This window comes from Callithrix jacchus, chromosome 8 (assembly GCF_049354715.1).
Source record: "Callithrix jacchus isolate 240 chromosome 8, calJac240_pri, whole genome shotgun sequence".
In the NCBI taxonomy this organism is placed as follows: domain Eukaryota; kingdom Metazoa; phylum Chordata; class Mammalia; order Primates; family Cebidae; genus Callithrix; species Callithrix jacchus.
The window spans coordinates 11760255-11788108 of NC_133509.1; the positions used below are offsets into that span (position 1 = coordinate 11760255).

General features: G+C 42.6%; 1 protein-coding gene across 11 annotated transcripts; it reads right to left on the reverse strand.

Moving 5' to 3' along the window:
* Nucleotides 1-596: 596 nt before the first annotated feature.
* On the reverse strand, nt 597-27784 carry SPG21 (SPG21 abhydrolase domain containing, maspardin). Of its 11 annotated transcripts, XM_078333383.1 has the most exons (11): nt 27574-27784; nt 26868-26975; nt 22393-22479; nt 18374-18535; nt 15211-15291; nt 13717-13862; nt 12082-12204; nt 7301-7409; nt 6438-6545; nt 2829-2969; nt 597-1309 (listed from the first exon to the last, which is right to left on the reverse strand). In XM_078333383.1, exons 3-11 carry the CDS (start codon nt 22453-22455, stop codon nt 1193-1195), a joined length of 1050 nt encoding a protein of 349 aa, XP_078189509.1. In that variant the 5' UTR covers nt 22456-22479; nt 26868-26975; nt 27574-27784; the 3' UTR covers nt 597-1192. The 11 variants fall into 11 exon arrangements, 9 of the variants coding, with proteins under 9 accessions (XP_078189509.1, XP_078189508.1, XP_009003308.1 ...); XR_013520724.1 differs by lacking the exon at nt 12082-12204 and having other exon boundaries at nt 6422-6545; XM_078333382.1 differs by lacking the exon at nt 26868-26975.
* Between the last annotated feature and the right edge of the window lie 70 nt (nt 27785-27854).

Below are 27854 nucleotides of genomic sequence, written 5' to 3' on the forward strand. Positions count from 1 at the left end.
GCAGTGACTCACGGCTGTAATCCCCACACTGAGTGGCCGAGGTGGGTGGATCACCTGAGGTCAGGAGTTCGAGACCAGCCTAACCAACATGGAGAAACCCTGTCTCTACTAAAAATACAAAGTTAGCTGCGTGTGGTGGTGCATGCCTGTAATCCCAACTAACTGGGAGGCTGAGGCAGGAGAATCGCTTGAACCTGGGAGGTGGAGGTTGTGGTGAGCCAAGATCACACCATTGCACTCCAGCCTGGGCAACAAAAGTGAAACTCCATCTCAAAAAGAAAAAAAAAAAAGATGAACAAGACTGTTGAGAGTTGATAATTTTTGAAGCTGGGTGATGGGAACATCATTCATTATGCTATTTTCTCTACTTTATGTGGGTTTAAAAATTTCCACTCGGGAAAGAACGAAGATGTGAAAACGATCTGGCGCACAGTAGCAGATCAAAAATGACAGCTTGGGGTTACCTGATGATGGAAAAACTACTTCAGGGAGTAGCTTACCCAAAGTCACACACAACTGGCAACCATGACCTACCTCTCAGGAAGTCTTAGGCCTGCGTAGCCCCACTGGACAGCCACAATAATCACAAAAGCAACTCGGTGAAATTGAATTTTTATTCCAAATGACTGTAATATCTAGAAAGACAGTAGCTTACACTCAGAACAATTTGCTTAAGTGTAAATTAAAAGCAGTTGATTTGCAGGAGAGCAAACAGTGGGGTGATAGCCATGGCACGCTGATAACGTTATATCCAGAAAGCATAAAATACTCAATGACCTGATATGCAATCTGGATGCAGCATTGGCAGCAAACATTAAAAAAAGAAGGAAAGAAAGAAGAAAGGTAAAGAAGAAAAAAAAGTCCCCACAAAATCCCAAACCTCAGAAGTTAACATTCACTTAAGAACACAGTGATGAAGACTTTTGGTAGCAAAATTTGCACAGTTCTGAAAACGGGAGTCTTCAAAAGTACTTCTTCAAATTCAAAAGCTAAGAAAACCGAAGAGCAAACAGTTACACGGGCTTAGTGGAGCTGCCACCTGTCATGAAGATGACCATCAGTCCTACTTCCCAGACACAGTGAGAACCGGTGAGCCTGACGAACCTGAAGGAAAAGGCCAGCTGGTGGACGCTGATGCCACGGACTATATGAGAACACACCGGGTCAACTTATCATTGACAGCAAGAGACAACTATTGTTCTTCCTGGCTGATGCCAAGGCTGCCTTTCTGCACCTCAAGCTCCTCCGCACTGACCATTGATGGGTCAATGGCCGCGTATTTGGTTCCATGGAACTGCAGCAAATGTATCTGTTGAAATGCAGAATCATTATTTTATTTTACTTATCTGTTTATTTATTTTATTTTATTTATTTTCTGAGACAGAGTCTTGCTCTGTCATCAGGCTGCAGTGCAGTGGCATGATCTCAGCTCACTGCAACCTCTACCTCCTGGGTTCAGGCAATTCTCCTGCGTCAGCCTCCTGAGTAGCTGGGACTACAGGCATGTGCCACTACACCCAGCTAATTTTTGTATTTTTAGTAGAGATGGGGTTTTACCATGTTGGCCAGGATGGTCTTGATCTCTTGATCTGCCTGCCTCAGCCTCCCAAAGTGTTGGGATTACAGGTGTGAGGCACCACACTGGCCTATTTATTTATTTTTTGAGCCAGAGTGTCACTCTTGTCACCCAGGCTGGAGCGCAACAGTGCAATCTTGGCTCGCTGCAAATTCTGCTTCCCAGGTTCAAGCAATTCTCCTGCCTCAGCCTCCTGAGCTGGCATTACAGATGCCCGCCACCATGCTCAACTAATTTTTCTATTTTTAGAAGATGGGGTTTCACCATGTTGGCCAGGCTGGTCTCGAACTCTTGACCTCAGGTGATCCGTCCACCTTGACCTCCCAAAGTGCTAGGATTATAGGCCTGAATCATCACACCCAGCTAGAATCATTATTTTAAATGGCTGCATTACAGAACAAAATGTACACTGCCTTCTACAAAGTTTTGATAGGAAAAATCATCATAGGAGATAAATGTTTTTTACTTCTAAAATGTACAGACTAATACATACTAGAGAAAAGTCAAACAATTTTTTAAAACCACATTTGGGATCTTTGTTCCTCACTCCCTGAGTCCTGCAGAGTCTCCTGAGACATCTTAGATGGTGCGTGCTCCATGAGGAGAGGTTTACCCTTCCCTTCTGCTGCTGTAAGTTAGGTCCTTCCAATCTTCTGCTACTATGACTAGTGCTGCTACGATGAACATCTCCAGCACCAGGTTTTCCTGTTCAGGATCCTGTCTTCTACAAGTGGCTGACAGGATCATGGAACATGACTGGTTTTTTAAGGCTCTTGATTCTTCTTGCCAAATTGCCAGGGCACTCACCCCTCACTGCTATCATATTAGCCACTTAGTTAGAGTATGAAGGAGTGGTGTTATTAGGGTTTTCTTTTAATGCATTAAAATTAGATTAAGAAGTCACTTCACAGGACTCAGATTGACCCCATTTAGGTTTGGTGTCTTGCTCTGATGGAATTCACTGTGTCCAGAGGGCAAGGTCCCGTCATGCCAATGGCTATCTCAATATGTGAATGCAGGCCTCCTGTTCTTGGAAAAGGGATGGTAGGCAGGGAGTCAGTGGGGGATCTCTAATATATGTTCAAATTGACCTACAAATTATAAATGTAAACCACTTTTATCAAGTCATTGCTTCATTCCTACGAAGAATTCTATAGTTCCCTGATCCCCTTACTACTCCATGAAAAAAAAGGCTTTATGTTACAAACATATGTTGGGCTTAGAGTGCTCTGGGTTTCAAGCTAGGCCCTACCTGTACATAAAGATTCACCTCTGCACTTCTGCACAGGTATGGGAAATTGCCTCCTGTTTTAAGGTGAGCTCTTCGGGCATTAGGATACAGCTTGTACATTTCTTCTTTAGCTTCAGTTGAAAGTGCACTCTGATCAAACACCTTTAAAAAATACATAAAGCTTCAGCACCATAGGAAAGGTAAAACACACACACACATACACAAAGCTGTAATCAACTGTTTTAATACGTTCTTTTCACGTTATGGAAATGCTACCCTAAGCATTCCTTTCTTATGAAGAGAGTGCTGTGCCCCTAGCAGCCTGAGCTACCTTCTACTGCTGATCCCTGGTGACTTCTAACTCCAACCCAAGACATTAGCTACAGATTTTGCTGCAAAGCATCTCCTGCATTCTTTTAGAGGGGGAAATTCTTTTTTTTTTTTTCTTTTTTTCAGACAGAGTCTCCCTCTGTCACCCAGGCTGGTGTGCAGGGGTACAATCTTGGCTCACTGCAACCTCCACCTCCTGGGTTCAAGCAATTCTTCTGCCTTAGCCTTCCAAATAGCTGGGATTAAAGCGCCCACTACCACACCAGCTAATTTTTGTATTTTTAGGAAAGAGATGAGGTTTCACCATGTTGGCCAGGTTGGTCTCGAACTCCTGACCTAAAGTGATCAGCACGCCTCGGCCTCCCAAAGGGCTGGGATTACAGGTGTGAGCCACTGCGTCTGGCTGGGGTGGGGGAAAATTCTACCATGAATTTTCTTTCTCCTCAAATATAGCTAAGTAGATTAACAGAATATTAATAGAGAACAATCACCACAAATGCCAATAAATTTCAAAAAGATCATGAAGTCCCAAAATAACTTTTTACTTTTATTATTAATTTAAAGGAATAACATAAGTCACTTAGGCTCAGTGAAAAAGTTCCAAAAAACTGTAAAGAGTACAAGCTCCTCTTTCTTGGGGAAGCCAGTTGTAGCATAAGATTCTAGACATCTTTCAGTATCCATACACATTTATGTTTTACATGCAGGGAAGTTTTTCAAAAACTAAAAGTAGTAAAAAATGGTGTATACTAAATATACCACACTAAATCTGTATATTTAAAATAGTGCATCTCCAACTAAATCTCAGAGGCTGTTTTCAGTGACCATGAACCCAGGTGATGAGCATGGCTTTGAAAGAAGAGCAGGCAGAGCAAATGCCCTGTGAGAAACATTGAAAAGCTTGTTCTATCAGAATGCAGCAATTATGGCAGAGAATAAGAAGTTGTTTACATGCTTATAATGGATAATTTCCCTACAAAAACCAATTATTAAAAATATCCTATTATTTGAATTTAGGGACAAATCCATTTATAAGGCAAAACAGTTTTATAATTTTTTTTTTTTTTTTTGAGACGGAGTTTCACTCGTTACCCAGGCTGGAGTGCAATGGTGTAATCTTGGCTCACCGCAACCTCTGCCTCCTGGATTCAAGCAATTCTCCTACCTCAGCCTCCTGAGTAGCTGGGATTACAGGCACATGCCACCATGCCCAGCTAATTTTTTGTATTTTTAGTAGAGACGGAGTTTCACCATGTTGACCAGGATGGTCTCGATCTCTTGACCTCGTGATCCACCCGCCTCGGCCTCCCAAAGTGCTGGGATTACAGGCGTGAGCCACCGTGCCCGGCCATGATTTTTTTTAAAGTTGAAACTACAGTGAGATACCAATTCATATCCATCAGGATAAGTATCAACCAAAAAACCAGAAAGAAGTGTCCAGGATATAGAGAAACTGGAACCCTTGTGCATTGCAGGTGGGAACATGAAATGGCACAGCCACTGTGGAAGAGATGGTACGGTGGTTCTTCAAAAAGTTCAACAGATGATCCCGCAATTCCACTTCAAACTGTATGTCCAAAAGAATTAAAAGTAGGATACATCTACTACGTACCCATGAAAATAAAAAACAAAATATAATTTTAAAAAAATAATTTTAAAATAAAAAAGTATTAAAAGCAGGAACTCAAACATATATATATGTGTATATATATACACTTTTTTTTTTGACAGGGTCTCACTCTGTTGCCCAGGCTGGAGTGCTGTGGCACGATCGAAGTTCACTGCAGCCTTAACCCCCCTGGGTTCAGGTGATCCTTCCGCCTCAGTCTCCCAAGTAGCTGGGACCAGCTAATTTTTTTTATTATAAGTAGAGATGGGGTCTCCTTATATTGCCCAGACTGGTCTCAAATTCCTGGGCTCAAGCAATCCTGCATCAGCCTCCCAAAGTGCTGGGATCACAGGCATGAGCCAATGTGCGCAGCCCAAACATACTTTTATACCCATGTGTAGAGAAGCATTATTCACAATTGCCAAAAACTGAACACAACTAAGTGCCCACTGATGGATGAATGGATAAACAAAATGTGGTATGAACCAACATTGGTTTTATTGGTAGACATTATTCCACTTCAAAAAGAAATGACAGGCTGGGCATGGTGGCTCACACCTGTAATCCCAGCACTTCGGGAGGCTGAGGCGAGCAGATAGCTTGAGCCCCAGAGTTTGAGTCCAGCCTGGGCAACATGGTGAAATTCCATCTCTATAAAAAATTAGCCTGATGTAGTGGTGTGCACCTGTGGTTCCCGCTACTCAGGAGGCTAAGGAGGGAGGATTGTTTGGGCCTGGGAGGCAGAGGTTGTAGTGAACTGAGATTACACCACTGTACTCCAGCCTGGGGAACACAATGAGAACCTGTTTCAGAGAAAAAAAAAAAAGAAAGAAATGACATTCTGACACATGCATAACATTTCAAGGTAAGTTTTGAGAAACATTATGCTAAGCGAAGTAAGCCGCACAGCAGGATAAATGTATGATTCCACTTATATGAGGTTCCTAGAATAGGCAAATTCTTACAGACAGAAAGTAGACTGTTGCTTATCAGAGGCTGGGAGAAAAAGGAAACAGAGTTATTGTTGAATGGGTATGCAATTTCTTCTTGGAATGATGAAAATGTTGTGAAAACGGTGGTGGTTGCACAACATTGTGAATATACTTAATGCCACTGAACTGTGCACTTAAAAATGGTTAAAATGGTATATGTTTTAATGTGTATTTTACCACAGTAAAAAAATAAGCAAGCTTTGTGCTAATTAGACTATGGAATTCTTGATTCTCTACCCTTGTGAAGTACCTTCTCTTTGCTACCCAGATATGTAATGGCTATTGATGAGAACAGCAAAAATATACCAAATGGGTAGACGCCCTTGTTTAAATTGATTTTGATTCATGTTTATTTATTTTTTTTAATAAAAAGAGACAGGGTCTCACTGTGTTGTCCAGGCTGGTCCTGAACTCCTGGACTCAAGCCATACTCCTGCCTCAGCCTCCCAAAGCGCTAGGATTACAGGCATAAGCTACTGTGCTCAGCCTATTTTGATTTCAGTGTTGTTATTCCTGCCAGAAAGAAATCTAAGACAAGCAATCAACAGATTATTTTGGAACTGAGAAAGCTGGAGGATGAAAACAAAAACCAAGGCAGCACTTGAAAGGCACATTAAAACTGTCAAATAGTTTTAAAGGGGATCTTGACATGCACATTAAAAAAAGTATAGCAGCTACTTTACTTAAAAGGAAGCTTACGTCCATAATGGTTACAGGGATGTCCCGAATTTTATGAGGTTCCACATAAGAATTTTGACAGTTCAAGGTAAGTCTTGAAGCCAGTTCACTCTGACCCAAACTTTCTAGCTGCAGGAAGAAACACAGGTAAAGTTTTTGACATCATTTTGTTTTTCACATTTACATTAAATCTACAGACAATATTTGTGCTTATAAAGGTGGTATCATCTGTGGTGGGGCCAGAAAAGCCACCAGTGAGGAACCACCATGTATGTGGGAGAACATGAACTGGGCTTCTCAGGAGGTGGTGGCGTTTTCTGTTCTGGAAACCTGGATACAAATCAATGAAACCTGGCCTTCTAAAGCCCTCAACCTGCACTGACTACTCCAGCGAGGTGCCTGGGGGCAGCAAGCCAATTCCTACTGCTCAAAGGTGACAGATATATCTTTTTTTTTTTTTTTTTTTAAACCTTTAAGGGATCTTAGAGCTAGAAGAGACTTCAGAAATCATCTAGCCCAGCAGTTCCCAAAGGCAAGCCGATGGACCTGGTGTGTCAGATTTACCTGGTGGGTAGAGGGAAAATGTGAAGTAAAAATAGATTCCCAGATCCCAAGCCCAGGGATTCCCGATGGAGGGTCTGGTGTGAGGCCTTACAATCTATTTCTGAAAACTCTCCTAAGTGATTTTGATGAACAGCTGGTGGGACACACTAATGTAGGCAAGCCCTTCCCAGCAATAATTTCTGCTCAGATGTATTGATCTGGAAGACTGCTTAGCAACTACCTCTAACACATATTCAGTGAGACGGATCTATCTTCTGGAACCAAGTAGATGTGAAAATTCCCAATACCATGTGTCCCCACCCCAGTGTCATGATCCTTACCCTGTCTACCATGAAATCAATGGCATCAGCCATCATAGGGTCCACTGGGCCAGATGAAAAGTTTCCAAGAACTATCTTTTTGAGCATAAATGCTGGCATCAGCCAAAAGCTGTAAAACATAGACAAAGACCTTATAATTTAAACTTCCAAGACTACACATGGCAAATGTTCATTCAACATTAAAGCTTTGTATTAGCTTGGGATCTAGATAAAAAGTCCTAATCTCTTCCTCTAAAGAGCTCAGCATCTGGTTTTTATACACTTTCCCAAGCTTCCAAACAGTTATGGCTTAATATAATTAAAATTTTATTTGAGGATTTAGGATAATTATAAGTGATATTTCAAAATACTTTTACTGAGATAGACATTCTGATGAGTCCAAGATTTTATTCTTCTAATTTGCCTTATTTCCAAGGATTAAGCTATTTCTTTTGGAAAACTGAGCATTAAGAGAATATTCTTTCCTTCTGGTTGATATTTCTTATTTATTTATTTATTCCTTCTGGAGGAAGGCAGGAAGGGAGGGAAGGAGGACGGTAGGGAGGAAGGAAGGGATGAAGGAAGGAAGGAAGGGAAGAAGGGGGGAGGAAGGGAAGGAGGGAGGGAGGGAGGGAAGGGAAAAAAGGAAATCAAGCAATGAAAGAGACATTGCCGACCTGGATCTAGAGGTTTACAAGTTGATTTCTTTTTTTTGAGAGAAGGAAAGAAAAAATAAATAAATAAGTAAAGGAGAGGAAGAAAGAGGAGAGAAAGAGGGAGAGTAAATGGAAATATTGCTTTATTCTGAAAAAAATTGGGTATTAATAATGGCCAATCAATGTTTCATTTAAACTTATGAGTAGGTGTGATGTGGTATTGACAAGAATGTATATTTTGTGTATTTGAAGTGGGGAGCTCTATAAATATTTATTAAGTTTACTTGTTCCGGATCTGAGTTCGAGTCTTTGATATCCTTATTAATTTTCTGTCTCATTGAGTCTAAGTCTTTATGTATCTGGGTGTTAGGATCGTTAGCTCTTGTTGTTGCATTGATCCTTTTACCACTGTATCTTTGTTGCTTTAAAATCTATTTTATCCGATACAAGATTTGCAACTCCTGCTTTTTATTTATTTATTATTTATTTTTGCTCTCCATTTGGTTGGTAAATCTTTCTCCATCCCTTTGTTTTGAGTCTTTGTGTATCCTTGCATGTGAAACAGGTCTGGATGTAACATGCCGTTGGGTTTTGGCTGTGTCTTTTGATTGGGGGATTTAGTTGATTTAAATTTAGGGTTACTTGTCATTTGATGTCAACTGGCTGTTTTATCCATTCGTTGGTGTAAATTCTTCTTTATGTTGGTGCTCTTTACTTTTTGGTATTTTTTAGAAAGGCTAATACTGGTTGTTTCTTTCTGTGTGTAATGCTTCTTTCAGAAGCTCTTGTAAAGCAGGCCTGGTGGTAATAAAATCTCTGAGTTCTTGCTTGTTCATAAAAGATTTTATTTTTCCTTCAGTTCTGAAGTTTAGTTTGGCTGGATATGAAATTCTGGATTGAAGGTTCTGTTCTTTGAGGATGTTGAATATTGGCCCCCACTCTCTTCTGATTTGTAGAGTTTCTGCTGAGAGATCTGCTGTAAGTCTGATAGGTTTGCCTTTGTGGGTAACCTGACCTTTCTCTCTGGCTGCCCTTAGTATTTTCTCCTTCATTTCAACCCTGGTGAATCTAACGATTATGTGCCTTGGGGTTGCTCTTCTTGAGGAATATCTTTGTGGTGTTCTCTGTATTACCTGGGGTTGAATATTGACCTGCTTTGCTAGTTTAGGAAAATTTTCCTGAATAATATCCTGAAGGGTATTTTCCAGCTTGGATTCATTCTCTCCGTCGCATTCAGGTACACCTATCAAACGTAAATTTGGTCTTTTCACATAGTCCCACATTTCTTGGAGACTTTGCTCATTCCTTTTTATCCTTTTTTCTCTAATCTTTTCTTCACGTTTTATTTCACTAAGTTGGACTTTGACCTCTGATATCCCTTCTTCTGCTTGAACAATTCGAGTGTTTAAACCTGTGCATACTTCTCGGAGTTCCTGTATTGTATTCTTCAGTTCCATTAATTCACTCATACTCCTCTCTAAGTTGTCTATTCTCAATAGGATTTCATCAAACCTTTTTTCAAAGTTCCTAGTTTCTTTACATTGGGCTACAACATGTTCTTTTAACTCACTGAAGTTTGTTATTATTCATTTCTTGAAGAGTACTTCTGTCATTGGGATGCGCTGGTTCTCCATCAAGCCTTGTTCCATTGTCGATGTGGAACTGTGATCTTCTTTAGAGGGAGAGGCGTTCTGACTTTGAGTATTCTCAGCTTTTTTACGCTGGTTTCTTCCCATCACTGTAAATTTATCCACCTGTCGTCTTTGAATTTACCAACTTTCAGATTAGGTCTCTTGAGTGGGCGTCCAGGTTGTTAGTTGGGCCAGAGCAGCAGCATTAAAACTGATGGTGCTTTTCTTCCCAGGATTCTCCTGTCGGGCTTCCTTCTTGTGTCCGTAGCAGGCGACTCTGCCTTCCCGGGGCTCCAAACCTCGGTCAGAAGGGGAACCGGTCCCGTTTACTCTGCACCGAGTGCTGCCGCGCCGAGGTGCCGTCACAGCCGCTGCGCTGGGCTCTGGTGTTGTGCTGGGGGGCCCTTGCGGGTCCTCCAAACCTGTTTACTCTGCTCCGAGAGCTGCCGCCCTGAGGCGGAACCACTGTGCAGGCCAGGAGAGTCGCGCTGGCAACCCGTGTGTTTCCTCCACTGGGGATCTTCTGCTCCATGAGCGACCAGAATTTGTCTGAAAGTGTGGCGTCCTCTAGTTCTCTGCGCCTTCACTGAGGGCTGCAATCCTGTGATGTTAGTGACCGGCCATCTTGGATCATTCTCCTGATATTTCTTATTGATTGATTGATTGATTGAGACAAGTCTCGCTCTATTGCCAGGCTGGAGTGTAGTGGTGCGATCTGGGCTTACTGCAACCTCCACCTCCCGGGTTCAAGTGATTCTCCTGCCTCAGCCTCCCAAGTAGCTGGGACGACAGGCACACGCCACTACGCCTAGCTAATTTTTGTACTTTTAGTAGAGATGGAGTTTCACCATGTTGGCCAGGATGTTCTCCATCTCTTGGCCTTGATCTGCCTGCCTCGGCCTCCCAAAGTTCCAGGATTACAGGTGTGAACCACTGCACCCAGCTCAATATTTTCTTTTTATTGACTGATATTTAAAAATAGATTTTAAAATACCAATATGAAAGTTATTGTACCTTCCCAAATTTGCTACTATTAGATTCAACTTGGCTAATTCAAGGCAAATTGGTATTTATAGATTTGTTTTTTAAAATTATTATTATTATTATTTCAGACATAGTCTCACTTGGTTGCCCAGGTTGGAGCACAGTGGCATGGTTTCAGCTCACTGCAACCTCTGCTTCCCCAGGGTCAAGCAATTCTCATGCCTCAGCCTCCCGAGTAGCTGGCTCTAAAGGCGCATGCCACCATGCCCAGCTAACTTATGTATTTTTAGTAGAGATGAGGTTTTCCCATTTTTGCCAGGCTGGTGGCAAACTCCTGGCCTCAAGTGATCACCTTCAGCCTCCCACAGTGCTGGGATCACAGGCGTGGGCCACCACACCTGGCCTCTTTTTATTTTTTAATTTAAAAAATTTGGCCAGGTGCGGTGGCTCGCACCTGTGATCCCAGCACTTTGGGAGGCAGAGGCAGGCAAATCGTGAGGTCAGAAGATCGAGACCATCCTGGCCAACATGATGAAACCCTGTCTCTAAAAAAAATTTAAAAATTAAAAAAATTTTTAGAGACAGAATCTTGTTCAGCCCAGGCTGAAGTAGAGTGTTGTGATCACGGCTCACTATAGCCTCAAACTCCTGTCCAGTGATCCTTCCACTTTGGCCTTCCCTAGTAGTTGGGACTATGTGGGCTTGAACCACCAGGCCTGGCTAATTTTTAAAACATTTTCTGTAGTAACAGGGTCTTGCTATGTTGCCCAGGCTGGTCTAGAACTCCTGGACACTTAAGCAATGATCCCACCTCTGCCTCCCAAAGTGTTGGAATTATACAACCACTGTGACTGGCCAGATTTTATGGATTTCTATATATAATCTTTAGTTTATATTTATTCCATTAATTTCAACTGTTAAGAGCCATCATGGAGGATAAACACCAATTTCTCTAAACCTATGATGAATTACTTAGAAGAGGTGCTTCTGATGCTTATCACTGGGACAGCCTTGCTGGAAATTGAGCTTCCCTCAACAGGACCACTGGGTCACCTTCCAGTTAACTTTCTAAGTTCTCTCCCAGCCACAGCACTTTCTTAGGTTTTGAAGGTGATGATGTCTAAGTACACTCTGTTCGGGGTGGACCCTGCTGGATTTGTTCACTCTTGTATTCCAGTGTGTGGCACACAGTAAGCACTCAGATACTTGACAAAAAGCAGCTGATGTGCCGGAGCACGAACTGAATGGGGGCTGTCCTGGCCTTCTAACAATTAGAACAGCAATAAAAATCACCAAAAATAATGAGCATTATTTGTGTATTACCTAGACGGGAGGGATTTGTAAGTAGCTAATGTACACAAGAAATTGTTGCATGAGGTCAGGCGTGGTGGCTCATGCCTGTAATCCCAGCACTTTGGGAGGCCAAGGCGGGCAGATCACGAGGTCAGGAGATCAAGACCATCCTGGCTAACATAGTGAAAACCCGTCTCTACTAAAAAATACAAAAAATTAGCCAGGCATGGTGGCACACCCTGTAGTCCCAGTTACTTGGAAGGCTGAGGCAGGAGAATGGCTTGAACTCAGGAGGTGGAGGTTGCAGTGAGTCGAGATGGCACCACTACACTCCAGCCTGGGGGACAGAATGAGACTCCATCTCAAAAAAAAAAAAGAAAAAGAAAAAATAAAAAAGAAATTATTGCATGCTGAGTAACTACATCAGAAAATCTAAAAAATATTCCAGAGTACAATCTTAAGTAGATGTGAAACAGTATTTCCCTATACATTATTTGAAAACACTGAACATACAGATGTGTTTAAGTCACAAGGCTTTTATTGTTGAAATAGGGTCTTGCTCTGTCACCCAGACTGGAGTACACAGGCAAGATCATGACTCAGTGCAGCTCTGAACTCTTAGGCTTAAGAAATCCTCCTGCTTCAGCCTCCTGAGTAGCTAGGACTGCAGGTACATACCATGGTACCTGGCTAATTTATTATTATTGCTATTATTTGTAGAAACAGGGTCTCATTATGCAGCTCAGGCTGGTGTCAAACTCTTGGCCTGAAGTGATCCTCCCGCTTGGCCTCCCAAAGTGTTGGGAGTACAGATGTAAGCCACCACACCTGACCACTGGGCTTTTTCTAAGGCTAGAGCCTAGCCTTGCTAGCAATGAAAGAAGTGCACAGTAAGCCAGCTGTATGGCATCATAGATACCTACCGAACCACTTCAAATGATCAAATAAATGAAAGGATGGCACCTAGGAAACAGGTACCCCACTGGCTGCCCCGGAAGCATTTTCACCATTTCTATCTTTCAGAAGAACAGACTAACATCAAGGGTCATGATGTACAGAACACGTGTTAACAGACCAAAGTCTCTAGTCTTTCCATTTAGAGAACATATCTCAAGGAAATAAACCACAAAGGGAAAAAAACCCAGTAATTTGTACAAAGATTTACTGTAGAACGTGATGAAGAATCGGGAAAAGCCAAATGCCTAATAAAACTATGTCAGTCAATACTTGGAATTGTTTAAACAAAATAATAAGTGGAATAAACAGAAGATATTAGTTATATAGAAATACTGAATAGAAAGAGCAAAGTGTATGAATGATATTAAACAAAATTTAAAAATAATTTAGGGTAATAAAAAAATTGAATTTAGAGTTCATTCAACTCTTTCCTTTTGCAAAGGTAATTGTTTCTAATTTTAAAAGCCAAGAAAGAGCCAGGCATGGTGGTTCCTGCCTGTAATCCCAGAACTTTGGGAGGCCAAGGTGGGCAGATCACATGAGCCTAGAAGTTAGAGACCAGCATGGTAAAACCCCATCTCTACAAAAGGTATAGAAATTAGCCAGGTGTGGTGCCTCACATGCCTGTCTATAGTTCCAGCTACTTGGGAGGCTGAGGTAGGAGAATCACTTGAGCCTGGGAAATGGAGGCTGCAGTGATGCAGTGAGCCATGATTCTACCACTGTACTTCAGCCTGGTTGACAAAGCAAGACTCTGTATCAAAAAAAAAAAAAAAAAAAAAGAAAAGAAAAAAAAAAGCCAAGGAAGTTGCAGAATACAGAAGTATATATAAGCCTTCCCTTCCTCCTATACCAAACACTCAAAATGCAACATTTTCAAAATTTCACTGAACAAAAATACTAATTTTGTTCTTACCTGTTTGCAGTCCAAGTTTGGTTGAAGATAGAGGTGTCACTGAAGGAATTGCAGAGGATGAGGGAATGGACTCTCGGAGATTTGTGAGTGTATTCAGCAAATTTCTGGGCCAAAAAGCCTCCCAAAGAAGCGCCAAAAAGATGAACCTAATTATGAACAAATATAAGGCAGATCCTAAAATACTGATCAATCTTGAACATGAGTATTAAAACGTCCTTCAATTATCACTAACCACACAGTATAATGTTATTACTAGCCAACAGACTAAAATATTTACAGCAGCTAGAAATTTAGAAAATTTTGTATTTAAATGCAATTTACACACTCCATCAAGATAATACAATTCTGCATCCAAGCTATATAAGTTAACAAATATTATTCACAGACAAACAAAGCCAAATCTAAAAATACAAAAATTAGCTTGGCATGCTTGTAGGTGGTACATGCTTGTAGTCCTAGCTACTTGGGAGGCTGAGGTGGGAGGATCACTGCAGCCCAAGAGGTTGAGGCTGCAGTAAACCATGATTGCATCACTGTACTCCAGCCTGGGTGACAGAGTGAAAGCCCGTCTCAAAAAAAAAAAAAAAAAAAAAAAAGAAAAGAAAAATACCCCAAACCACTTAGTGGTTTATGTCTAAGAAAAGTATGATTCAGTAATTCCACCCCTAAATACATACCTAAGAGAAGTGAAAACACACGTCGACACAAAAACTTGTACATGAATGTTCATGGCAACATTATTCATGATATCCAAAAGGTATCAGCTGATGAATGAATCAACAAGACATGGCATATTCATAAAAATATGATTTAGCCATAAAGAGAAGCAAAGTATTGATTCAGGCTTCAGCATGAATGAACCTCAGACTTATAATGCTAAGTTTAAAAAGCCAGCCGCAAACACCACATATGATATGTTCCACTTATGCAAAACATCTAGAATAGGCAAATTCACAGAGATAAAAAGTAAATTAGGTTGTAGGGCTACTAGGAGGGAAGATACGGACTGACTGCTAATGCGTATGAGGTTTTTGGAATTTAAAAAATTCTAAAACACTGACTGCGGTGATAGTTGCACATACCTCCGCATATATGAAAAACATGGAACTGTATACTTAAAGGGTATATTATATGGTATATGAATTATATTGCAATAAAGTTATTATTAAAAAATAAAAGAGGGCTGGGCACGGTGGCTCACGCCTGTAATCCCAGCACTTTGGGAGGCCAAGCCGGGTGGATCACTTGAGGTCAGTCTAGCCAACATGGCAAAAGCCCATATTTACTAAAAATACAAAAATCAGCTGGGCATGGTGGTACATGCCTGCAATCCCAGCTCCTTTGGAAGCTGAGGCAGGAGAATCACTTGAGCCCAGGAGATGGAGGATGCAGTGAGCCGAGATCATGCCACTGCACTCCAGCCTGGGCAACAGAGTGAGACTTTGTCTCAAAACAAAAAAATCATATGTATGTAATTAGTTTCAGGGTACTCACTTTATCCAATTGTAAATGGTCTAAAAGTTTTCTGAATCCATCACAGAATTCGAGATGGTCCCAATAAACTGGATACTGCAACTGAAACAATAACAATAATTTTTATTTTAAAAATCATAAAAGTAAAAATATAACTCATATATTTGAAAAATTTAGAACTCAAAATAGCGGCATTTCTCATTTGCTCAAGTGCTGCTCCCTATACAAAATATGTAAAAATAAGCTCTCACTTTTTACTAAACTTCATAATTCACATTTTACCTAACAGACCAAATTAAAAGAGAATGAAAAGTAAGCACACTCTAAGGATATTATGTGAGTAACCATTTCAATTCATATCAATTTCCTTTCTAAATAGCTGAAAAAGTATGGGGTTCAAGGATGAATATAGTAGAACCCATCTCAGTAAAAAAAATACAGTTTTCTCTTAAATCCAGTTTCATTCAAGATATGGCTCAGGAGAGCTGGAAAGAAAACAGGATCTAAGGAGAGCTCCGTCTCTTTTTGGTAGCATTTCTTTAAGGCGGTATTCAGTAAAGTTGTTCCTCTTCTTTTAAATGACTTAGTTACTCTATTTCATTGTACTTTGGGGTGTTCGTTTGTTTCTTGAGACAGAGTCTCCTCCGTTGTCCAGGTTGGAGTGCAGTGGTGTGATCTCGACTCATGCCACCTCTACCTCCTGGGTTTGAGCAATTCTCCTACCTCAGCCTTCTGAGTAGCTGAGATTACAGATGTCCACCAGAACACCTGGCTGATTTTTGTATTTTTAGTAGAGATAGGGTTTCGCCATATTGGCCAGGCTAGTCTCAAACTCCTGACTTCAAGTGATCCACCTGCCTTGGCCTCTCAAAATGCTGGAATTACAGGCGTAAGCCACCACTCCTGGCCTGTTTGTTTTTGTTATTAAAATTCTATTTGTGGGTAAGAATTCCACCATCCCAAGAAAGAATGGAGAACAGATTCTGCCTAACAGAAAGTTTGAGAATTTGAGTCAGATGACAGCCTAAAAGAAAGGGGATGATGTTAATTTATAAATATACATGCCCACACAGGTGACAAAATTATATCCAACTTGATACATACAAACAAATGAGTTCAAGCAGAACTGGGGAAACGTGAATGAGATTAGTAGATTGTAGTAATATCAGTATCCGGGTTGTGATATTGTACTATAGTTTTGCAAAGGGTTGGTGGAAACTAGGGGAAGTGTAAAAGTGACATTTCTCTGTATTATTTTTTATGGCTGCATGTGAATCTACAATTATAACAATACAAAATTTAAATGAAAAAGACCTGTGCATTTTAACTGCTAGATACTAACAAATATTAAATAAGTTCCAAGACCTCATGGAGTTGAACATTCTGATCAAATCTTGATGACGAACTAATTTTGAAGATGCTGTTGACCTTTTATTGATTCACTACCCTCCTAATGAAACAGGGAACGCCCACATCAGGAACCCTGAAGGTAAAAAAGAAACATCCAGCCAGAAGGTAGGCTCTCATGACCTGCCACTGTGGAGTAAGAAACACACTGCTGGACAGCACTCCCAACTGGGTACCTGCGGGCTTCTTGGTTTCCCCCTCCCTGGGTGATCAACAGAGGCCACCAAAAATGGTGGTGTCATGTCTCAGGCTGCAGAGGGCTGGGATGAGGGCAGTTCCTACCCTTTTCTAGAATGCTGTTCGTGAAGAGGAATGACTGAAAATCTGAACAAGGGAGGATTATGTTGCAGAGACAAACATGTCACGTGAAGAATGGTTAAAGAAGCCAGAGAAATTAAGCCAAGCCAGAGAAGAAAAGACCCAGGAGAAAGGCATCAGGTGGTGATGATGATAACTATTTTCTCAAGTAAGAGACGGGCTGTCAGGAGGAAGAGGAACTGATTTATTTTTTATTTTTATTTTTCAAATTTTTTATTGCATTTTAGGTTTTGGGGTACATGAGCAGAACATGCAAGACAGTTACGAAGGTACACACATAGCAGTGTGTTTTGCTTCCTTTCTCCCCTTCACCCACATTTGGCATTTCTCCCCGGGCTATCCCTCCCCACCTCCCCCTCCCAGTGGCCCTTCCCTTTTCCCCACAATAGACCCCAGTGTTTAGTACTCCCCTCCCTGTGTCCATGTGTTCTCATGTTTCATCACCCGCCTATGAGTGAGAATATGCGGTGTTTCATTTTCTGTTCTTGTCTCGGAACTGATTTCTTTTGTGTGGCCCCAGTTGGTGGTAACCCCACCTGCTAAGAGAAGAGATGTGACCTGCTCTTTCATTCTTTAAACAGTAAATAAATCGTATACTAACAGCAGTACTGCCACTGGGAGTACCACTTACAAGTGAATACTGCAGGTCCTTGAAATGACTGCCAGCTAAAGAGTCTCTTCCTGGGAAATTAGGAGACCCATGTCCTGACCAACCTGTAGCATTACAGTGGAAGCATGGAGAAATAAAAAACTGTCACCAGGAAGAGTGCCTTTGCCACACACCTTTCTCCCAGAGAAGACTCAAGAATGATCAGCGGAAAACTAGATTTAGACCAAACTTGGCTCTAAAGTAACAATTAGGAACAAAAAACGTCCTAATCAAAAGTTAACATACGAGCTAATTAATGAACCTCACCTGACATATCAAAAGATTTACAAGAAAAGCCAGCTTTTCAGTCCCTTATATGTTGGCAAATCCCTTCGTTGTCTAATATTCTGTGCTCGGCAACCCTGGAGGCAGTGTTGTGATAAAATGAGGATCAGAAACGGAGCGAAGAGACAAAGCTCGGTTCCTCTCTCCACCACTTACTGGCTGAGTAAGCCAGACCTCAGTTTCCTCATTTGTAAACAAGGACGATGCTTCCTACCACTCCGAGTTGAGAGAAGAGCATCAGGAGAGAATACATGAAAACGCTGGCCATGGAGAGGCTGCCAATAGAGAGGTCTGTTCCCTCTGAATCTCCTGTGACTGTGGACTCACACCAGCCTTCTTCAAAAGGCTTCATCTCACATTTTAAAATAGGCAAACAGTATCTTTCCTCAATTAAAAAAAAATACCCATTACAATAGCTGATTAGAGACAGAAGCACGCGTACACACACACACACACACACACACACACATACACACACACACACAATGTGGGTCTGAATTTTAATACTGTCTCAGTAATACTTACAGCGATAACCCGGTAACCCCATCCAGTCAGAGCCAAAATCTGCCGGAAAAAGACATCTGCAGTTCCACTGACAGGAGGCAGGAATATCAGAGGACACCTGATACTTCGGGGACCCGCATCATAGAGCGACCATATCTTACTGTCATCATCATCTACGATAATCTGGAGGGAAAGTTAGAAGAAAAAAGTGGAAAACCTTATAAATTTGCTTTTTGTTATTTTACACTGTCATTTCACTGACAATTTTAACACTACTGCCTTGTGTGTTACAAGGTAACCTGGAGCTCACACCAGATTAGCATGCATGACAAACTCCTCTGATCTCCTTTTCTTTCCTCAGGGCTAACATATTATTCCATAAAACTACTTTATAATCCTTAAAGGGCTGCTGCTTCTCTCATTTTCTTTTTTTTTTTTTTTGAGACAGAATCTCGCTCCGTCACCCAGGCTGGAGTGCCGTGTTGTGATCTTGGCTCACTGCAACCTCCGCCTTCCGGGTTCAAGAGATTCTTGTGCCTCACTCAGCCTCCAATGTAGCTGGGATTACAGGTGCACACCACCATGCCTGGCTAATTTTTGTATTTCTAGTAGAGATGGGGTTTTACCACATTGGCCAGGATGGTCTCAGACATCTGACCTCAGGTAATCTGCCTGCCTCGGCTTCCCAAAGGGCTAAGATTACAGGCGTGAGCCACCGTGCCTGGCCGCTTCTCTGTTTCTAACTTTCCTCTCTATCCACGACAATAGGAAGAAATATATTTTGCTCGGCATTAAAGAGTAAACTCTATACACGGCATCTTATTTGTTCCCACAGTTCTGGTTGTGTGTGTGTGAGAATGTATCTTACAAGGAGGGCAGTTTGCAGTCATTCTGCAGTGCTGGCCCAGAGGACTGGCTGGGATCTGCAGGGTCAGAATACGAACAGAGGAGCTGATGGGGAGACAAGGCTCCTAGCTCCCGTCTCTATCCATCTGGGTAGGTGGGTAGAGACAGCAACAGCTCAAGAGATGCTTCAGGAGCCTCATTGAGACCAAGCCTCTGGGGAGTTGTGGGGGAGACTTCTGCCACAGAAGGGGAATGAGGCAGGTCTATGTGTCACTCTCCTGGGAGAATACTTCAAACCAGTAGGGACTAGGGAGTGGTACAGAGAGAAACTGGCTTTGTAACCGTTCAAAGATTACAGCAGCCCTTTGAAAAGCAGGTAGGGAGGAGGAAGGTAATCAGAAACCTTTCCAACTGAGTGGTTCCTGACTCAACATGATGAGGAAATAATGAATGTTAGAAGAGCAAAGGGGGCCGGGCATGGTGGCTCACACCTGTAATCCCACCACTTTGGGAGGCCAAGGTGGGCAGATCACCTAAGGTCAGAAGTTTCAGATCAGCCTGGCTAACATGGTGAAACCCCATCTCTACTAAAAATACAAAAATTACCCAGGTGTGGTGCCATGTGCCAGTAATCCCAGCTACTGGAGAGGCTGAGGCAGCACTGCTTAAACCCAGGAGGCAGAGGTTGCAGTAAGCCGAGATCTGGCCACTGCACTCCAGCCTAAGTGACAGAGCAAGACTCTGTCTCAAAAATCAAACAAAAAGAAAAACAAAACAAAACAAAAAGGTAAGTATGGTGGCTCATGCCTATAATCCCAGCCCTTTGGAGGCTGAGGCGGGTGGATCACAAGGTCAAGTGATCAAGATCATTCTGGCCAACATGGTGAAACCCCATCTCTCCTAAAAATACAAACATTGGTTGAGCATGGTGGCGTGCGCCTGTAGTCTCAGCTACGGAGGCTGAGGCAGGAGAATTGCTTGAACCTGGCAGGCGGAGGTTGTTGTGAGCAGGGATCACACCACTGCACTCCAGCCTGGCGACAGAGCGAGACTCTGTCTTAAAAAAAAAAAAAAAAAAAGAAAAGAAATGTTGAGTGCCAGTCCTGATGGCTCATGCCTGTAATCTCAGTGCTTTTGGGTGGCCAAAGGCAGGACTGCTTGAGGCCAGGAGTTCAAGACCAACTTGGGCAACATAGCAAGATACCATCTCTATGAAAAATGAAAAAATCAGCCATGTGTGGTGGTACACACCTATAGTCCCAGCTGCTTCGGAGGCTGAGACACAAAAATTGCTTGAGCCCAGGAGTTCAGGGTTGCATTGAGCTATATGATCATGCAGCACTCCAGCCTGAGCAAGAAAGGTAAATCCTGTCTCTTAAAAAAAAAAAAAAAAAAAAGGCAAGCTGAAGCAACTCAAATGCTCAGCAGAGTGTGGCAGATGTTCAGTGTTCTAGAAGTATTACCTATTATTATTATTCACCTCATCCTATTTTACTTTTTGTTTTCTCTGACTTTTGGCGGTATTTAGAAAAGTACATTAACTGCTTAAATGTTTGCCAATGCAAATCAGTATTTATTTTACTTTTGTATTAAAAAAAAAAATCAAGGCCTCCAGGCTCTTTTTTTCTGAGCGCTCCTCATTAGCAGGGCTATGGACTCCACAGTGTCACTCTGTGGGTGGCAGCACACTAGCCAGGGTCACTGGTATCACTAGGGGCAGACAAATGGAACAAGGCAAAGTCTAGAGAGGCCTAACAGTTCCCTTTGGACTCCCCAGGTTATAGATGACAGTGTATCTCACACTCATGTTCTTGCCCTGTATTTTGCCACTCACATTTTTACTTTTCTTTCTTTTTTTTTTTTTTGACAGAGTCTGGCTCTGTCACCCAGGCTGGAGTGCAGTGGCACGATCACGGCTCACTGCAGCCCTGACTTCCTGGGCTTAAGCAATCCTCCTGTCTCAGCCTCTTGAGTATCTGGGACTACAGGCGTGCACCAACAAGCCCAGTTAATTTCTTCAAGTTTGTAGAGATAGGGGTTCATCATATTGCCCAGGTTGGTCTGAAACTCCTAGGCTCAAGCAATCCTCCTGCTTCAGCCTTCCAAAGTGCTGGGATTATAGGCACATACCACCATGCCTGGCTAATTTTTTCATGTTTTTAAATAGAGAAAGGGTCTCGCTGTGTTGCCTAGGCTGATCTCAAACTCTTGGCGTCAAGTGATCCTCCTACCTAGGTCTCCAAAGTGCTGGGATTACAGTTGTGAGCCATCACAAACAGCTGCAAACGATCTTAAGATCACAGTATTCTAATACTGCTTCAAGGGAATTAGCAAAGATTCTATTCTACTCAGTGACTTGAACTGCCTTTGTCTAGTGTGATCCCCAAACATCTGGGATTAATATGGGATGCAAAGTTAACACTCAACTGCAATCTGAGTGTTTAGGGTTTTCAAACATCCCAGGAAAATAAAGCTTCCAGAGATGACTGTGGCAGAATGAGTATGTCATTGCAAACAGAGTCTCTATAATGTGACCCCAGTCTTAAATCTGAGGAACAGGAATATAATCTGACTGTACTTGCTATGTAGTTGCTGTAAACTTTCCACTAAACTATAAAGAAGAGTACACACATACCTGCTTGCTTGAATACATAAGTAATTATAAAAAATGAGTACTGGCTGGGCGTGGTGGCTCATGCCTATAAGCCCAGCACTTTGGGAGGCAAGGCAGGCAGATCATTTATGGTCAGGAGTTTGAGACCAGCCTGGCCAACATGGTGAAACTCTATCTCTACTAAGAATATAAAAATTCGCCAGGCATGGTGTTGGGCACCTGTAATCCCAGCTACTTGGGAGACTGAGGAGAATTACTTGAACCTGGGAAGCAGAGGTAGCAGTGAGCCAAGATCGTGCAGTGCACTGCACTGCACTCCAGCCTGGGTGCCAGAGCAAGACTCCATCTCAAAAATAAACAAATGAATGAATAAAATGAGTACAGTTATACCTGCTTTTACTCTTCACTCTAAAATGAGTCTCCAAAGTTGACTGTACTTGAACTTCACCCTCTGCAACCCTGAGTCATGATACTTGGCAGTAACTTTTACTCTCAAACACTACTAAGACATGACATCTAAATCACACACAAAAACAATACAAGATTTTGCAAATAAGAGGTGTAGTAAAACCATACATACCTTTTTAAGGGGAACTGAACCTCTAAACCAGTTATAATCAGGAGAGACTTTAATCTCTCCCATGATTAGCTGAAATGGAGGTTAACCCTGAAACAAAAGCATGTGATATTTCACGTCAAGAATTCATGTTTACATCAGAACTAAATGTAGAGTCTGATCTAGCTATACCAACAACACTTTAAAAAGGAAAATCAAGGAATCTGGCAAACTATTTGGTGAAATACTACAATCACAGAATCAGAAGGGCTCTCTTTTCTTTCTTGGCTCACTGCAACCTCCACCTCCCAAGTTCAAATGATTTTTCTGCCTCAGTCTCCCAAATAGCTGGAATTACCGGCACCCACCACCATGCCCAGCTTATTTTTGTGTTTTTAGTAGAGTCGGGGTTTCACCATGTTGGCCAGGCTGGTCTCAAACTCCTGACCTCAGGTGATCCTCCCGCTTCAGCCTCCCAAAGTGCTGGGATTACAGGCGTGAGTCACCACGCCCAGCCACCAGAAGGGCTCTTAAACAAATTATTCTAACACCCTTAGTTCTTCCAGAAGAGAAATCTGGTCTAGAAAATTTAAATGACTCACCTGAGACCACATAGCAATGCTAGGACCAGATGTGAGACAGCCCTTTCTGACACCATACTTCCTGTCTTTGTTCTAAACTTCAGTGCCATCAGCTATCTTTTGACATTACCTTAAGAATCCATTTAATAAAGATGCTCCTGTCTGATTATAGAGAATAGTCCATGCTAGAGAAAGGAGTTTATGTTTTTTAATTTTTGAGACAGAGTCTTGCTGTGTTGTCCAGGCTAGAGTGCAGTGGCACAGTCACAGCTCACTGCAGCTTTGACCTCTGAGGCTCGAGCACTTATCCCAACCTCAGCCTCCTGAGTAGCTGAGACAATGGACACACACCACCACGACAGGCTAATTTTTTATTTTTGCAGATATCGGGGTCTCGCTATGTTGCCATGCTGGTTTTGAATTCCTGGGCTCAAGCAATCCTCCCATCTTGCCTCCCAAAGTGCTAGGACTACAGGTGTGAGCTACCACACAGCCTAGAGAAAGAAGTTTAAATTAAGCCTGCTTCCTGATAAATTCACAGTACACTGTAAGTCTAACTGTAATGGAACATAACTTCAGAAATTCACATGTAGTTCTTAATACAAAATACAAATTTGCCTGTATCATATCAATGTGATTCAGTTACACAATGTCCTCTGAAAGATCTATAATGTAAACTTGAAGGCACTCTAACTAGCAACAAAATGAAACATTTGCCTTTAGGAAAAAATGTGTAGTCTTTGTTGTGAGCTTAGTGCCTTTCAGTTTTCCTAGCTCTGTGACCTTAGATAAGTCATTATCCTTTTTGGGTTTGTTTTCTCATCTATGACTCCCAGGTTCAAGTGAACCACTGTGTCCCCAAAGCTTAAAACAGTGCTTGGCACAGAGCAGGCATTATCTGTTGATTTCTAAACCTGGCATCTGTGAGCTTTGGCCTAGCTGAACATCTTCAACTAAAAGGCTTCCCCCTCTTTGCTCAGGCATCTGTGCTATGTCCTAACAGGAAACTGAAATTATAGTTCCCCGTTGCAGATTCTTACTGCTAAGTGAGGAAATTCCACCTGGAAGGATTCAAATATTTGCTTTGTACCACCTCCTCTACCTCAAGAGCAAGCCTTGATCCTAGCAGGGCTAAGGTGAGGTTAGACTCCAGGACCTAACACCCGGGCTGACTCTGAACTGTCATTTCAGAGGGAGTTCTCTGGACTGGCAAGGAAGAGGGGATTCCAAACTCAAAGGAACTCTTCCTTGGTGGCCCTCAAGATCTGCTCCCTCAGGAACAGGGAGCCCTCAGCAGACTCCACTGTGACATTGGAGACGTACTAAGCTGAACCCTAAGGAGACAGTAGATGGAGACATTCCAATGCTAAACTGGGTTTACAACCGTGACATTGTAATAATGGTCTCTTCTCTCAAAGCTAAAATGGTACTTGTACAGAATTTTGTTAAAATCATAAGTTGCTTTTAAGTACCAAGAAAATCATCAGCCAGTCTTATGCTAAACATCAGTGTGCATAGTTATTAATACTGAATAAAGAAAATAATTCTTTGCATATCCATTTTATCTTAAATACTAATATGTTAAGGTCAGGTGCAGTGGCTCACGCCTGCAATCCCAGCACTTTGGGAGTCCAAGACAGGCAAATCACAAAGTCAAGAGTTCGAGACCAGCCTGGCTAACAGCACAAACTCCGTCTCCACTAAAAATACAAAAATTAGCTTGGTGTGGTGGCATGCACCTATAGTCCCAGCTACTTGGGAGGCTAAGGCAGGAGAATCGCTTGAACCCAGGAGGCAGAGGTTGCAGGGAGCCAAGATTGCACCACTGCACTCCAGCCTGGATGACAGAGCGAGACTCCATTTCGAAAAATAATGATATGTTAAAAAATCTTGGGTGTGGTGGCTCACACCTGTAATCCTAGTACTTTGGGAAGCCCAGGTAGGTGGATCACCTGAGGTCAGGAGTTCAAGATCAGTCTGACCAACACAGCAAAATCCCATCTCTATTGAAAATACAAAAAAAATTAGCCAGGCCTGGTGGTAGATGCCTGTAATCCCAACTACTCGGGAGGCTGAGGCAGGAGAATTGCTTGAACCTGGGAGGTGGAGGTTGCAGTGAGCTGAGATTGTACCATTGCACCCCAGCCTGGGCGATGGAGCAAGACTCTATCTCAAAAAAAAAAAAAAAAGCCATTTTAACTATAGGCTTTCTCTAAGCTGATTATAACTTTTAGTTGAAAGGAACTGGCATATATATTTAATTCTGGAATATTTTCTACCTGGACAGACTTGAAATACTCCTATATCATCTAAATACTTCTTAATAGAGACATTTCCTAGTATTGCATTATTAGAAACAATCTATTCTAAAGGAAAGAAAAAAGATGTTTAGCAAATAACATCTACTCAACAGATTTATAAAACACCTTAGCAAACTAAAACCAGAAAATGTGTTTCTAGAGTCACCAAGTGTTTCTAAAAACAGAAAGTGTTTCTAGAGTCACCAAACGGGATAAAATAAATCATTCATAGCTTTGGAATCACCTGCAATGCACAAACGAAAGCACCATACAAATACACACATACACAGGCACACATATTCACAGAGTCATCTCTTCCTTCCCACAGCAGTAAGTAGAAAAATGTTCCTTACCAAGAGTCTTCAGAGTAATTCACAACCACCTCAATATGCCAATGTGTTATAAGTAATCTTGCAAGATGGAGAGCTTCCACTCCCCTGTGACTAAATGTCTGTAGTCACAAGTGATTTTAACACTTGTGCTAGTTTGGCAGTACATGAAAGGTAAAATGGATACCAAATGTTGCATCTGACCAACTGACGTCTAAGTGAATAAAAGCTCACTGCTGCAAAGGGAAAGCAGCTGTGAATGGTCTGAATAGAAAAGTTTGTTGTCCTAGCTTAATTTCATCCACCAAAGGGTGACATTTTTCCAAGTCGTAAGAGGAACAGTCTGCATATGGCAAAGAAGGTTAACTAAGATTGTGATCAAACTGATCAGTACTGAATGAGAAAGAATGCGGACCGTGAGCGCAAAACTGATTTGATCTCTCGTGATTTTCTTCTTCACAAAAACAAAAGCACCTGTTCATGCTGGTGGGAAAAGGGCCACGAGATAAGCCTTAATCTTGCCTAAGGAAAACCCTGTTTAGCGTGTGCTCTGGACTCCCAGTCTTCTCTGTCCCTTTTGCCGCTGGACAATAAAAACTGCCAGTTGTGGCTGGGTGCTGTAATTCCAGCACTTTGGGAAGCCAAATCGGGTGAATCATCTGAAGTCAGGAGTTTGAGACCAGCCTGGCCAACATGGTGAAACCCCATCTCTACTAAAATTACAAAAATTAGCTGGGCATGGTGGTGGGCACCTGTAATCCCAGCTATTCAGGAGGAGGCTAAGGCAGGAGAATCACTTGAACCCGGATGTCGGAGGTTGCAGTGAGCCAAGACTGTGCTACTGCACACCAGCTTGGGTGACAGAGCAAGACTCCATCTCAAAAACAAAAAACAAAAAAAACCCCAAAACCACAACTGCCAGTTGTGACTATGCCCCTATCCCTCAGGGCTTCAACAGAATCTAACACTTTAAACCCAACAAAAATCACCTTTACCAACGTTTAAGTCACATAAGGAGCTTACTTAGTCAGAGGTTTCTGCTACTTTATTTCAATCTATAGTTGACGTACATTATGGACAATCCATGATTATTAATATCAGCCATAACAAAATATTAGAAGCTGAGAGTCTCTGGGTGATGCAACTGGTTTTTTAATGCACGTCTCCATCCCTTACCACCGAAGTACATAGCAATCTTTTCTTAGATCGCTTCAGGGGAGATCTCTCCCTCTTTTTTCCAGGAATCTACCGCATTCTCTCTAAACCTCACGGGAGGAAAAGCTGCCTACCTGACATCTGTGCCATCTCTTCTCATGCTCTTGGTATAGAAGCTTTTGGAATCTGGACACAGCTATTGAGTTACTCCTCAGTCTGTTGAATCTTTGTGCCAAAAGGAGCTGAACCATTGTAGGTGGAGACAAAGCAGCAGCATAAATATCTAACTTGTAACTCCCCAGGAAAATGAGAAAAGGAAAAATGAGACACTCCGGCCCTGCTCCGTTCCTCATCCCCGGTTTACAAACCTCACACCTGGCCCACACTCAGCAACGACAAAGACATCTGTCACTTTCAGACAGAGGTGCTGTCTCTAAAATTACTGGCCTCTGTTCAGAGTTCTTAAAAGTTTGCTGGGGGAAAAAAAATGTTCCTGGGCTGCAGTCGTGTAGCCCCAAGATGAGTTTACAGGAGGATGCCCCGGTTAAGCCCTCTGCCGCCTCCACCTCCCGCTGGAAACTCGCACACAGCTCTCCGCCAGTCCCATCGGTGACAGCCACACAAAGGCAGGGTCACAAGCACACCGACCACCCCACAGCCCAGACTGGGCCTCAGACACACACTCACAAGGGCATGTGATCACGTGCATGGTCACATGAACCGGCCCACTCAGATCACACTCACAAAGTCACAACAACCGAAGCTACCACGCGCTACACACACACTACAACCTCGCACACCCACCCACACAGCCGCTTCCCAGGCCTTCGCCACCCTCACCTGCCGTGGCCGCCCCCACGTCCCTTCCCCTCCTCCCGGAGGCCGCTCTTCTCTCCAGTACGAGCGCGGGCCGTGGAGGCGGCTGGGCCCGGGTGGCAGCAGGCAGCGGAGCGCGTAGGAGACCTGCCTCTGAGGGGCGGGGCGCAGGGCCCAGCGAGCTTGGGCCGGCGCGCTCCCTCCTCCCGAACCGCCGCTCAGCGGGCCCGAGACTGCCGCTTCCGGGTTCGGAGGGGGCGGGGCCACGTCGCGAGGAAGGGGCGGGGCTGCGTGACTCCAGCGGT